A 13,625-nucleotide genomic window follows, 5' to 3' on the forward strand; every position below is an offset into this window, starting at 1 on the left:
TTCATCATGTCTATTGATAGTAGCTGCCTGAGTTGGATGAATTTGTAAATTAATTTTCTGATTTTAGCCGTTTGATGTAAAATGTGTTTATCCCAGCGCAGTAATTCATCTATTATGATTGAAGTGTGTAGATTTTTAGGTATTTATCTAGTGTTAACTGGCAATCTCATGTGGATTTTTCCAAAAAACGTGACATTTTTCCCAAAAAACGTGACATTTTTTCCAAAAAACGTGACATTTTTTCCAAAAACGTGACATTTTTCCAAAAAACCACTTGTTCTAAACTAAGTTCAGTGATTTTTATATTAAGAACACTATCCCGCTATTGTACATTCAATAAAGGCTACTTAAATGTATATAATTTTCTTTATTCGAATGTCATCTGAGATATGGAGTAACAGTTTGGGGCAGTTATTCTGAAAAAAATGTAAGAAAAATATTTAATGTGATAATTTTGTTGAAATGCAATTGAACATTTCATTTCTCATCACGTTTGTAGTAGGGGATTATATAGAGAAGTCCACGTTTTAATAGTAGTGGAGAAAGATAGGAAAACAGCGTTTCCGATTCTCTGCCTTGACACTGCCTTCTATTGAGGTCAGCTATCCGATCCGATGAATCTGATGTAATATCAACTGTTCATTCTCGTTTAAAATGATAAATTATACTTCATTCGTGAATAATTTTCAATGATTAAATGATGAATTTTCATAATTATTAAGATTGGATATTTTGTTGATTAGTTACATTTCTACATTGTTAAATAACAATCTAGCAACTTTGCAGAGCTAGAAAAGAATAGCGTTATCTGTTTTGTCAAATGATGGACAAGGATAGCAACACCAATGTTGATCAAATACTGTCCTTATATAACGTGGACCACACTGTATGGATCCGTCATGGTCCTGTGCTATATTATCATCACTGTATTATGTTCAATATATTGCCTTTAATCTAGTTTATAATTATATTTTGGACTCAAAATATTGGACAAAAATCATGAAGTGTAAACATAACCTATTTTTGGACAATTTCTATCTAAATTTGGGAAAGGAACAGTTTTGGGCTTTAAGCCTGTTGTTACTTCCCCAATCATTCATAGTTGAGAATTATATTGTATCTATCAATTTGGTAGAGAGTTAGTGGGGAGGATATTTCTAATATTCTTTCCGAAGAATGGACATTGATATGTCCAAAGCTCCGCCAATTTATGTAGATGCATAACAATATAATTATCTATAGTTATTATATTACAAATTACTTTTCATTTCATATACAGTTCAATAATTGTTTCTTAGTCTATATTATGTAAATTCATCTATAATTTTGCTGTATTGTAAGCTATTGTATATAAGTGTATAAGCCAGTTTAATTGTAATCTACATAAATAAAGTACTCAATCAATCAATCAATGTATAAATTAATTAAACTAAATGTATAAATTTAATTACAATATTTTTCTTACAGAATGTGGAGGGAATATAAGTGCTGAACATGGTGTAATCACGTCTAAAGATTATCCAAGTCTACAACAGCCTGATTCCGAATGTGTCTGGTATCTCAAAGGATCCGAAGGTAGGAAGTGATTACATAATCTCCTGAAGTAATACAAGTCACATAATGTAAAGAAGTAATTCCCAATCAGCTACAATTGATATCCTTAATCTAACTAAAAAGTTAGATTAAATCGAAAAGACTAAGAAATTGTCAACAATTTGTGTGTTAATTAATTAATTAATTATTTATTTATTTCATTGACAATTACAAATCATAATTATAATAAATATAATATGATTGGGAGAAGACAACAGGCATAGCCCAAAACTGTCTTCTCCCAAATTTTTACAAATAAAAGTTTCAAAAAAGAATAAGGTTAAAATTCCACTTTCACTTCAAAAAGTCCAATTTTCACTTCAAAACTAATGATTAAACTAGAAATTTTGAATTTTGATATTTTAAAAACAAAAATATTTCACTCAAATCTCTACAAATTGGAATTTTTTTAGTAATTTTGCAAAATTTTGAGCCAGAAAAGAAACACAACTTCACTATTAGCACAGCTATGATATTGTTAGTCAACAATTTCTTAATCTTTTTGATTTAATATGTATAATTATTACTACAATAATATCAACTTCTCAACTACACAAAAAGTAAAAAGTTAGATTTAATCCGCAATCGGTCCTTCATCAATCAGATTATCACTTCAGCTACAATGTTTCAACTCAAATTATCTGAATGTAAAGAGTGAATTCATTCCTGTAGAATTATACTCACAATTTGATTTTGTTTTTAGTTATCACTAATATAATTATTTTGTTGAAAGTATGGACAGGATATCAGAAAAAAAGTGTTAAAAAATGAGCTATGGAAAATATGTTTTCTTATGATTATTGATCATGAATATTCCATCAATTTCTATCAATCAGAATAATTTATAATCAGTAGAAATCAAATATTACTCATTTTCAAGCATTTTTTACTTTCCTTACCTATGGTAATATAGGGCGAGTGGTTGGGTGTGTGTGTGTGTGTGTGTGTGTGTGTGTGTGTGTGTGTGTGTTTGTACACGATATCTTATCTCCCAATTAACGGAATGACTTGAAATTTGGACCTTAAGGTCCTTACAATATAAGGATCCGACACGAACAATTTCGATCAAATGCAATTCAAGATGGCGGCTAGAATGGCGAAAATTTGTCAAAAACAGTTTTTTTCGCGATTTTCTCGAAAACGGCTCCAACGATTCTGATCAAATTCATACCTAAAATAGTTATTGATAAGCTCTATCAAATGCCACAAGTCCCATATCTGTAAAAATTTCAGGAGCTCCGCCCCATCTATGCAAAGTTTGATTTTAGGTTCCCAATTTTCAGGCTTCAGATACATTTTAAACAAAAAATTTCAAGTGGTAAAGATTCAGCATGAAAATCTCTACAATTAATGTTCAGTAGCATTTTCACCTAAAATTGAAAATAAGCTCGAAATTCGAAAAAATATGATTGGCAAATGTTGATTCTATTAAATCATTCACTATGAAGAGATAGCAGACTTCGTGTGTCTCCAGTGTTATTGTCCTGTCACCAGCTGACTCAGATCTTTGAATAGTAGACTTGTGATGCGCGGGAACACTAGCGTCAGGTGATCAATTTTCATAACGGCAAGGAAAGTTGTGTGAGTGCGCCACACCAGATTTTTCTCTATGGTATAATGTATTTCAGCAAGAGACTCCCCACTTACAAAAAGGCATATGAATTTACTTCAAAATAATATAAAAGCTAAATCTATATTCATATAACTTGGTTTTCAAAGTTTATATTCTCAGCTTAAGGCCGGTTGCAGACGAACCACTATCGCATGTGGGATGTGGGACCGACATGCCATAGAACAATACGACTAACTCACAGAGACTTTTACAACACTATATTCGAGAAACCGTGCATTAGTGCAACAGTTCTCAGATTTTTGTATCATACTCGGGTGTTTTTATCAGATGTTTTTATCATACAGCTGTTTTCAAAGTCACAGCGACTGCGATTGTGATACAGAAGCTAGGGGAAGCGTAGTGCTCAAACCAGTGGTATCACAATAGCAAGAAAAAAAATCTGGTGTGGCGCACTCACACAACTTTCCTTGCCATTACGAAAATTGATCACCTGACACTAGTGTTCACGGGCATCTCAAATCTACTTATAAACAAAGATCTGAGCTAGCTGGTGACAGGGCAATAACGCTGGAGACACACGAGGTCTGCTATCTCTTCATAGTAAATCATTTAATAGAATCAACAAGTTGCCAACAGTTTGCAATAATTGGATAATCACATTTTCTCGAATTTCGAGCTTATTTTCAATTTTAGGTGAAAATGTTACTGAACATTAATTGTAGAGATTTTCATGCTCAATCTTTTCCACTTGAAATTTTTTGTTTAAATTGTATCTGAAACCTGATAATTGGGGATCTAAAATCGAACTTTGAAAAGATGGGGTGGAGCTCCTGAAATCTTTACAGATATGGGACTTGTGGCAGTTGATAGAGCTTATCGGTGACAATTCTAGGTATGAATTTCTTTAAAATCGTTGGAGCCGTTTTCGAGAAAATCGCGAAAACCCCCTGTTTTTGACAACATTTTCTCCATTTTAGCCGCCATCTTGAATTTCATTTGATCGAAATTGTTCGTGTCGAATCCTTATAGTGTAAGGACCTTAAGTTCCAAATTTCAAGTCATTCCGTTAATATTATTGGGTGATGAGATATCGTGTACACATACACACACACACACACACAACACACACACACACACACACCACACACACACACACACACACACACACACCACACACACACACACACACACACACACACACACACATAAAGACCAATACCCAAAAACCACTTTTTGGAGTCAGGGGACGTTGAAACTTATAGAAATTTAGAAATTGGGGTACCTTGAGTTTTTTCGGAAAGCAATACTTTCCTTACCTATGGTAATAGGGCAAGGAAAGTAATAATCGCTACCACAGCGCGCAACGCCATGTGGAAGTATCAGTGCCACTGCCATGCCTGCCAATGCATTCCGTATGCGCTGCGTTTGTGCTACCACAGGAGGAAAATAATCGCTTCCACATCCCACATGCGATAGTCGTTCGTCTGCAACCAGCCTAAATCCTAAAATATATTTATTCTTTATTCTTCATTGATTGATTGATTCATTCATACAATCAGTACATCATCAAAATGATAGGGAGAGAAAAAATAAGGTAACCTTGTGCTATTCCTCTCCCAAATTTAGATAAGGTTACACATAATCCAAAAGTCTTGTAGTTTTTCACTTCACAAGATTTCAGTACTTAATTATTTTCGCCACACTGCACAGAAAGCAGCTGTTTTCCAGTCCCTACGTAGATCTGAAAGACATTGTTTGCAGACGACTCTTGTCTGATGTCAGAACTTTCTAGCCTAGGCCTGAAAGAGTACCCTTTCCAGCCGCTAACATGGAACTAAGAAAGGTGATCAAAAAACAGCTGATCAAAAAACTTTTCATTATTTGTGTTCATCATTCAATAATTAAAACATTTATAATAATATCATCTTATTGTCATTTGAAAGAATAAAAAAGTATAAACTCAACCTCCCACATAATTGAACATAATCTTTTAGGTTATTTAGACAAATCAGAATAAAAAATAAAAATACTTGGACAATTTCCTGATATTCATATTACCTCAGATTTGCTAGAGCTATCACCTTCCACTTCTGGTTTCGGAAGTGCTTAGTAAACAACTAATTCTCATATATATTTGTTTATTTTTGTGTGTGGCGAAAAATAGCGTTCGCACCATCGGCAAAAATGTCTTTGAGAAAAGTCTCATTTCCTGCTCTAGGTGCAAAATATACTATTTCACAACGTAGATTTTTAAATTTAGATGCTTCAGAACCAAACATAGAATAAATATTTCACATTATTCTAACTAAAATAGGAAATATTCACATCATGTTCCAACTATTAAACTGATTAACTGAAAAATTGTCGAATGATTCTTTAAAATTTTTAGTCCTTAATTATTTTCACAAGGTGGATTTTTAAATTTAGATGTTTCAAAACCAAACATAGAAGAAATATTTCACATTATTCTGACTAAAATAGGAAATATTCACATCATGTCTTAACTATTGAACCGATTAACTGAAAAATTGTCGAATGATTCTTTAAAATTTTCAGTCCTCAATTATTTTCACAACGTAGATTTCTAAATTTAGATGCTTCAAAACCAAACATAGAAGAAATATTTCACATCATTATCACTAGAATAGGAAATATTCACATATTAAACAAATAATTTTTCAGGAACAAAAAACAAACTCGCATCCTTTCTCGTTTTGTCTCTTTTCGCAGGTGTGAACGTGATCCTGGACCTGACCATCCCCTGTGCGACAACCTCTCCAGATCCCTCCTCCGCCCTGGACCAGGATGCGACATCCTCTTCAGACCCCAGGGCCCCCCGGATGACTGCGGTGAGGATTACCTGGAAGTTCGCGAGGACTCGTCTAGTGGCAGACTGCTGGGTCTCTACTGCTGCGATCGACCGCCCACTAGCGCTCTGTCGGCCGGAAACCTGTGGCTGAAATTCGAACTAGGCGCGTCCACCGTATCCAATCATAACCTCAGGTTTACTGGGAACTTTCATCTGAGTGAGTATTATCATAGACAAATAATATTGGTATTTCAAATAATAATATTTATGATATAATGTCCTCTATTTCTCACATTTCCTCTGTTCCTCACATTTCCTCTATCATATTATCTAGATAATATACTTTCAATCATAACCTCAGGTTCACGGACAACTTTCATCTCAGTAGTATACAAATAGTCCAGTCAATATAGACATAAAAAAGGGAGCGTGCTTGCAATTTATATTGTAGTTCTGATTTTTTAATATATTATTTGGGTACATAAGAGAAGTCCAGAACCAATTTCTTCATGCAAAATTTCCTTGTGCTAGATACAGGGTGGCCCAAAAACCTCGAATTTTCGGCTCATTTTACAGTTTTCAGCTATTTCTGCCAAATCTCGTAATCGGACAGAACAATTTGATCTCGATTTTTTTCTAGAATATGAAATTCTGAATTAAATGAGATCATTCAGAACTCTCTATCTCCAATGAGTACTGAGTTATGATTTTTCAAAAATGAGTGCAATTTGAAGAGAAAAATCAATTTTGATGAATTTTAGTTTTTGATCAACAATATCTTCCTATTGTTATCATTAGATGTATAATTCAAAATCCCTCTGGGCGTATTTTTTTGCTCTACAATCTTAGATCAGGTAGAGCGCTCTATCTCATATAGATTTCCAGGTACTCCTTGTATTGTGAAAAACACCTAATTTACAGCTTCAACCATCACCACCAACTACATAGTCTTCACATTGATATTTCGCACAATGACTTAAGTTCATAAGATTATGTTCTATGAGAATCACCTGTTAGATGCACTTTATTTCAGTATTTCCTAGTGGAGAGGCGCGCTTAAGGACACCTCAAGGATCAAAATTTCAAACACTTATAACTTCTGACACAATGCTCAGATTTCATCGTACTACACTTCATTCTTCTCGGCTCGTCAAGGCGGATACAGGATATCTAGCACAAGGAAATTTTGCATGAAGAAATTGGTTCTGGATTTCTCTTATGTACCCAAGTAATATATTAAAAAATTAGAACTACAATATAAATATTGCATGCACCGATGTATAGTGACTGGACTAAAATGCAATTTCCAAATTTATTTCCATCTATAAATTGTCGATCACTTGACAAATCAAGCTCAATCCAACACTATTGATTTTCATCAAAATTATAAATGTTTCCAGGTCATCTGAATGAAATCACAGTTATAACAACAGGAACAGTTCCTGTTCTTCTACGAAACATTGAAGAATACTTTCTACGATTACAAATCAAGCATCATCTAAAACTGTTCATTTCCAACGAAACTCAATTTATTTTCAGATCACCTAAATGAAATCACAGGCTCGGCTGGTACAATATCTTCACCATTTTACCCCAAATTCTATCCGAGACAAGGCACTTATGAATGGAGAATCACTGTTACATATGGAATGGTGGTCAGAATTGCTTTCACCAATCTACAAATGGAGAACTCCTCCGGCTATGAGGATAATTATATCGAGGTAAATTTGATATTATAAATTTTCTTTGAGTCTGTTCTGGTTAACTTCAACTAATGTCAGGTCCGCGTTATAATGACAGTGGAGAAAGATAGGATAACAACGTTGCCGATCCTCTGTCTTGTCGATGCCTTCGACAAGGTACACGGTAGCTAATACAGGTTTTTATTGAATAGCTGATACAGGTTTATAATTGTAATATTAACTGTACATTCTCGTTTAAAATAATCAATTATATTTTATTAAGCAAGAAACTAGTAGTTCTGTGAACAGTAGACCTCACGCAGTAATCTCATCCACAAGTACCCTGATTGAAACTATAGACCTTATGGAAATACAGCAATAGACTGGCTTCTCCACACATCTGTGTAATCACTTGTCAGCTGATTTATGATGAATAATTCTATAGTCTGATTTTTACTCTAATATTGGCGTATGAAGGAGGCTCCTTTTTCCTTTTATATTATCCTTGAAATGCAAAATTTCCAAAAACTTGTATATACGTCGACGCGCAATTAAAAAAGGAACAGACCTGTCAAATTTCATGAAAATCTATTACCGCGTTTCGCCGTAAATGCGCAACATATAAACATTTAAACATTAAGAGAAATGCCAAACCGTTGACTTGAACTACTTAGTTTTGCTGGTAACGCCAATGATAATATTATAATCGATTTTTAAATGGAAAATATTTTAATTTTAAGTTTTTGTAATGTATTGTTTTATATTTTTCACATTTGTAAAGTTTGTTTAATGATTTTGGCAATAAATATTTCTTTCTTTCTTTCAATCTTGAAACAGTTGTTACTGGTAACTAAATTGATAATTTTATCAGGTTGGCATTAAGTTGAGTTGACTTTGTTAGGTTGGCACCAACTTGAAGATTGAAATGAATTTATCGCGGAAAAATTGATTGGGCACTGCTACTTCAATCGGAGCTAGGAATATTATATTACTAGCCGTCAGGCTCGCTTCGCTCGCCATATCCGTTTAACCAGACGTCTAGTCTGGACCCCCGACTGGATCGTCCCAACATATGACAAAAATGCTGAAATTAAAAATGCAGAAATTAAAAATGCAGGCGAGCGAAGCGAGCCTGCTGATCTCATTCTTGGACCATCCAGTCGGGGGTCCAGGGGGCGGGGCCCCCTGGCTAGACGGATATGGCGAGCGAAGTGAGCCTGACGGCTAGTGTGAAATATGTATTCTATTTTGGTTTTGAAGCATCTAAATTTTCTACTTTGAGAAAATAATTAAGGACTGAAAACTTTGTGAAGTGAACAACTACAAGACTTGACCTATTTCGGACTATGTGTAACCTTATCTAAATTTGGGAGAGGAATAGCACAAGGTTACCTTACTTTTTCTCTCCCTATCATTTTGATGATGTACTTATTGTATTAATCAATAAAGAATATGATATATTTCTGAATAAAGTCTGGAGTCTGGAGCTCATCTTGGCATCATCACACTCAGAAAAAAATCATTCATCAAAACTTTGTTTTTTGTTCAAGATTTTCGATGGATTCGACTCAAAAGCGCCATCACTGGCGAAGAATTTCGGAACCGTGTCACCGGATCCCGTACGAAGCACAGGCAACGTGGTATTTATCAGATTTGTGACCAGCGGGTTCCTCTACATCGGTTCCAAGTTCCAACTGACATGGATCGCCGAGGATTTGGTTTTTGATCCATACTCGTCGTTCTTAACTAAGAATGCTACTGGTTAGTACCTAGATTCAATTTAATTATTATTTGAATATTTTTTATTAGAATATCATAACATGAAAACTCAGGAAGTTAAAGTGCAAATTTTTAGTGATAAATCATGAAGAACCGAGTACATAACCTATTTAACTTGATTGTTGATAGGAAATGACATTGGGTAATAGGGCAAGGCAGAACATCCAAAAGGATCTCTCTGCCGATAAAAGCCATAAGAAACAATAAATAAATTAGAATATTTTTACTGGTTAGTAGATTTAATTTAATTACTATTTGAATATTTCATTAAACCTACGAAAATAGATTATTTTTCTTGGTCTATACTCGTCGTTCATGACTAAGAATGCTCCCACTTGCTAGATTTGGCCCGGTTGCACAAAAGTCGTTTAAATTTTAACCATGATTAATTCCACGAGAACCAATCAGAGAAGCCGTCTTTCCATAAAGGTATTCTCTGATTGGTTCTCGTGAAATTGATTATGGTTAAAATTTAACCGGCTTTTTTTGCAACCGGCACATAATGTGATTATTATTTGAAGTCCTCATTACAGAAGTAGATGATATTGTTCATGAGACAATGAAGCTATCATTATATAGTGACATACTATTGTAGTGTTATTGATCGACACATTGAAACCTTAAAATTTACTTCAAATTTTGTCAACTTTCAACAATTTTTCCTAAATGTAGAAGTTTTGATAGACACATTGAAACCTTAACATTTACTTCAAATTTTATCAACAATTAACCATTTTTTCTAAACGTAGAAGTTATTGATCGACACTTTGAAACCTTAAAATTTACTTCAAATTTTGTCAACTTTCAACAATTTTTCCTAAATGTAGAAGTTTTGATAGACACATTGAAGCCTTAACATTTACTTCAAATTTTATCAACAATCAACCATTTTTTCTAAACGTAGAAGTTATTGATCGACACATTGAAACCTTAAAATTTACTTCAAATTTTTGTCAACTTTCAACAATTTTTCCTAAACGTAGAAGTTTTGATCGACACATTGAAACCTTAACATTTACTTCAAATTTTATCAACAATTAACCATTTTTTCTAAACGTAGAAGTTATTGATCGACACATTGAAACCTTAAAATTTACTTCAAATTTTGTCAACTTTCAACAATTTTTCCTAAACGTAGAAGTTTTGATCGACACATTGAAACCTTAACATTTACTTCAAATTTTATCAACAATTAACCATTTTTTCTAAACGTAGAAGTTATTGATCGACACTTTGAAACCTTAAAATTTACTTCAAATTTTGTCAACTTTCAACAATTTTTCCTAAATGTAGAAGTTTTGATAGACACATTGAAACCTTAACATTTACTTCAAATTTTATCAACAATTAACCATTCTTTCTAAACGTAGAAGTTATTGATCGACACATTGAAACCTTAAAATGTACTTCAAATTTTATCAAAAATTAACCATTTTTTCTAAACGTAGAAGCTATTGATCGACACATTGAAACCTTAAAATTTACTTCAAATTTTGTCAACTTCTAACAATTTTTCTTAACTTTTTTCTAAACGTAGAAGCTACGATAGATTCATTGAAACCTTAAAGCTGGTCACACATCGATTAGTTGAAGACAAGACTAGTCACGTTTAGTCACAATACTTCACATTGCTGCTTATGACGCAACACACACTGATTAGTCATTGCAATTAGACATGACTCCATAAGGAACTATGTGAAGTATTGTGACTAAACGTGACTAGTCTTGTCTTGACCAATTGGTGTGTGACTAGCCTATGAATGTATTTAAAATTTTGTCAACATTCAACAATTTTTCTTCTTTTTTCCTAAACGTAGAAGGATGTGGAGGCCACGTATTCGTAAGCCGTGTGACCGGCTTTAACGGGACTGCCCGCTTTGCAAGTCCCGGCTTCCCTGAAGGCTACGCCAGCGATTTGAACTGTACGTGGACGGTGGAGACAGGCCCTGGGTTCAAACTTCATATGTCATTCATCGCCATTGATATAGAGTCTTCTGAGAACTGTGAGGCCGACTATGTGCAAGTGGCTATACGTGAGTAACTGTTCCATCTGGTAACTAATATTATAGAGAAACCATAGCATAAGAAGATATTGAAACTTCAATCAGCCGCCATTTTGGATACAAGTATCATAGAACATTTTTACTTTCCTTACCCTATTACCATAGGTAAGGAAAGTATTGCTTTCCGAAAAAAATTAAGGTACCCAAATTTGTAAATTTCTATACGTTTCGAGGTCCCCTGAGTCCAAAAAAGTGGTTTTTGGGTATTTGTGTGTGTGTGTGTGTGGTGTGTGTGTGTGTGTGTGTGTGTGTGTGTGTGTGTGTGTGTGTGTGTGTGTGTGTTTGTGTGTGTGTGTATGTGTCTATGTGTATGAGTGTATGTAAGTCTGTGTACACGATATCTCATCTCCCAATTAACGGAATGACTTGAAATTTGGAACTTAAGGTCCTTCCCCTATAAGGATCCGACACGAACAATTTCGATCAAATGCAATTCAAGATGGCTGCTAAAATGGCGAAAATGTTGTCAAAAACAGGGGTTTTCGCGATTTTCTCAAAAATGGCTCCAACGATTTTAGTCAAATTCATACCTAAAATAGTCATTGTTAAGCTCTATCAACTGCCACAAGTCCCATATCTGTAAAAATTTCAGGAGCTCCGCCCCATCCAGGTAAAGTTTGATTTTTGATTCCCAATTATCAGGCTTCAGATACAATTTAAACGAAAAATTCCAAATGGAAAAGATTGAGCATGAAAATCTCTACAATTAAAGTTCAGTAACATTTTCACCTAAAATTTAAAATAAGCTCGAAATTCGAGAAAATGTTATTATTTCAATTGCAAATTGTTGGCAACTGTTGATTCTATTAAATCATTCACTATGAAGAGATAGCAGACCTCGTGTGTCTCCAGCGTTATAGTCCTGTCACCAGCTGGCTTAGATCTTTGAATAGTAGACTTGAGATGCGCGGGAACACTAGCGTCAGGTGATCAATTTTCATAACGGCAAGGAAAGTTGTGTGTGTGCGCCACACCAGATTTTTATTGATGCCATCTCTCTTGTTTTAAAAAGGTCTTTAAAATAATGTACCACATTCACATTTAAAATATTCGAGTTACAATCCCTAAGTCAACCCCTTATGAGGGGTTGAAATTCATTTGTACCGTACGTCAAAAGTACGTATATCTACAATTATATCATGGTATACGGAGTGTTTACGAAATCCCTACCAATACTCTAGTGCATTTTTCCTGGGTAAAAACCATATCTAAATATTGAATGAAAAAGACTAGGAAATTGTCAAAAAAAACACTGATTTATTGATAATTAGAAAGACCGGTTTCGGTTATTACACCATTGTCAATCTCTGATAAACTCTTTAGCAGTTAGCTAAGCTTTAGATAAGCTAAAGAGTTTATCAGAGATTTCTAATGTATTCTAATCTTTTCTTTTTTTCCAAATAATGGTTAAACATATGAAATTGAAACTTTGAACGATCATTTACAACAACTAGACAAAGCTACAAAAAATTATGATAATTTTTAAAATACATAAAACAATGGCGGTCATTTAAAATGTTTCTTAAATATCTCAGAAACCGTTGGTTTTACAATAAATTTACAAGTGTAACTTTTTTTAGTAAATTTAATTACCTAGCGATTGATACCTAATTTTATTAAGGTTGGACCAATATTGACTGAGATATGGCAGCTTTAGTGGTCGGTGAATACAGTCTAGGATAGCTACCGGCTAGATGTCGTCCGAGCCTCAAAAGGAGAACACATAGAACACTTATAATACATCATCATAAACTTGATACTACGTCATTGGCTAACCCTGAATAAATATTCCATTATTTTATCATTTTTCATAGATTATTCAATTATTGATTTCTCAATATTGTGTGTTTCAACATGTGTCAGAAACTTGAAAACTCTTATTGTTTATTGACTAAATTCCTATTTTATTATGTTTGTTTAACAGAGGAAAAGGACAAAGCAGATATGACGGTGAAGGGCAAATACTGTGAGAATACTGCGAAATATGAGTCATATATCTACAACACACGTCGTATGCAGGTTACATTCGTCACAGACTATTTTGTTAACAAGACTGGGTTTTCGGCTATTGTCAATGCTGGTAAGAGATTAAGACATTCATTTATCTTGAATTTTAAAAAACACTT

The 13,625-nt window shown here is 33.9% G+C and overlaps 1 protein-coding gene across 1 annotated transcript in view; it reads left to right on the forward strand.

Annotated features, from left to right (window-relative positions):
- Window positions 1-13,625, forward strand: part of LOC111052170 (cubilin) — a 231,266-nt gene that overhangs the window by 121,229 nt on the left and 96,412 nt on the right. The window contains 7 exon segments of the mRNA XM_039435056.1: window positions 1,468-1,575; window positions 5,897-5,931; window positions 5,934-6,192; window positions 7,515-7,696; window positions 9,208-9,418; window positions 11,254-11,469; window positions 13,424-13,579. Of these exon segments, the coding sequence (XP_039290990.1) occupies window positions 1,468-1,575; window positions 5,897-5,931; window positions 5,934-6,192; window positions 7,515-7,696; window positions 9,208-9,418; window positions 11,254-11,469; window positions 13,424-13,579 (1,167 nt within the window).

The sequence above is a fragment of the Nilaparvata lugens genome, chromosome 8 (assembly GCF_014356525.2).
Source record: "Nilaparvata lugens isolate BPH chromosome 8, ASM1435652v1, whole genome shotgun sequence".
NCBI classification, from domain to species: domain Eukaryota; kingdom Metazoa; phylum Arthropoda; class Insecta; order Hemiptera; family Delphacidae; genus Nilaparvata; species Nilaparvata lugens.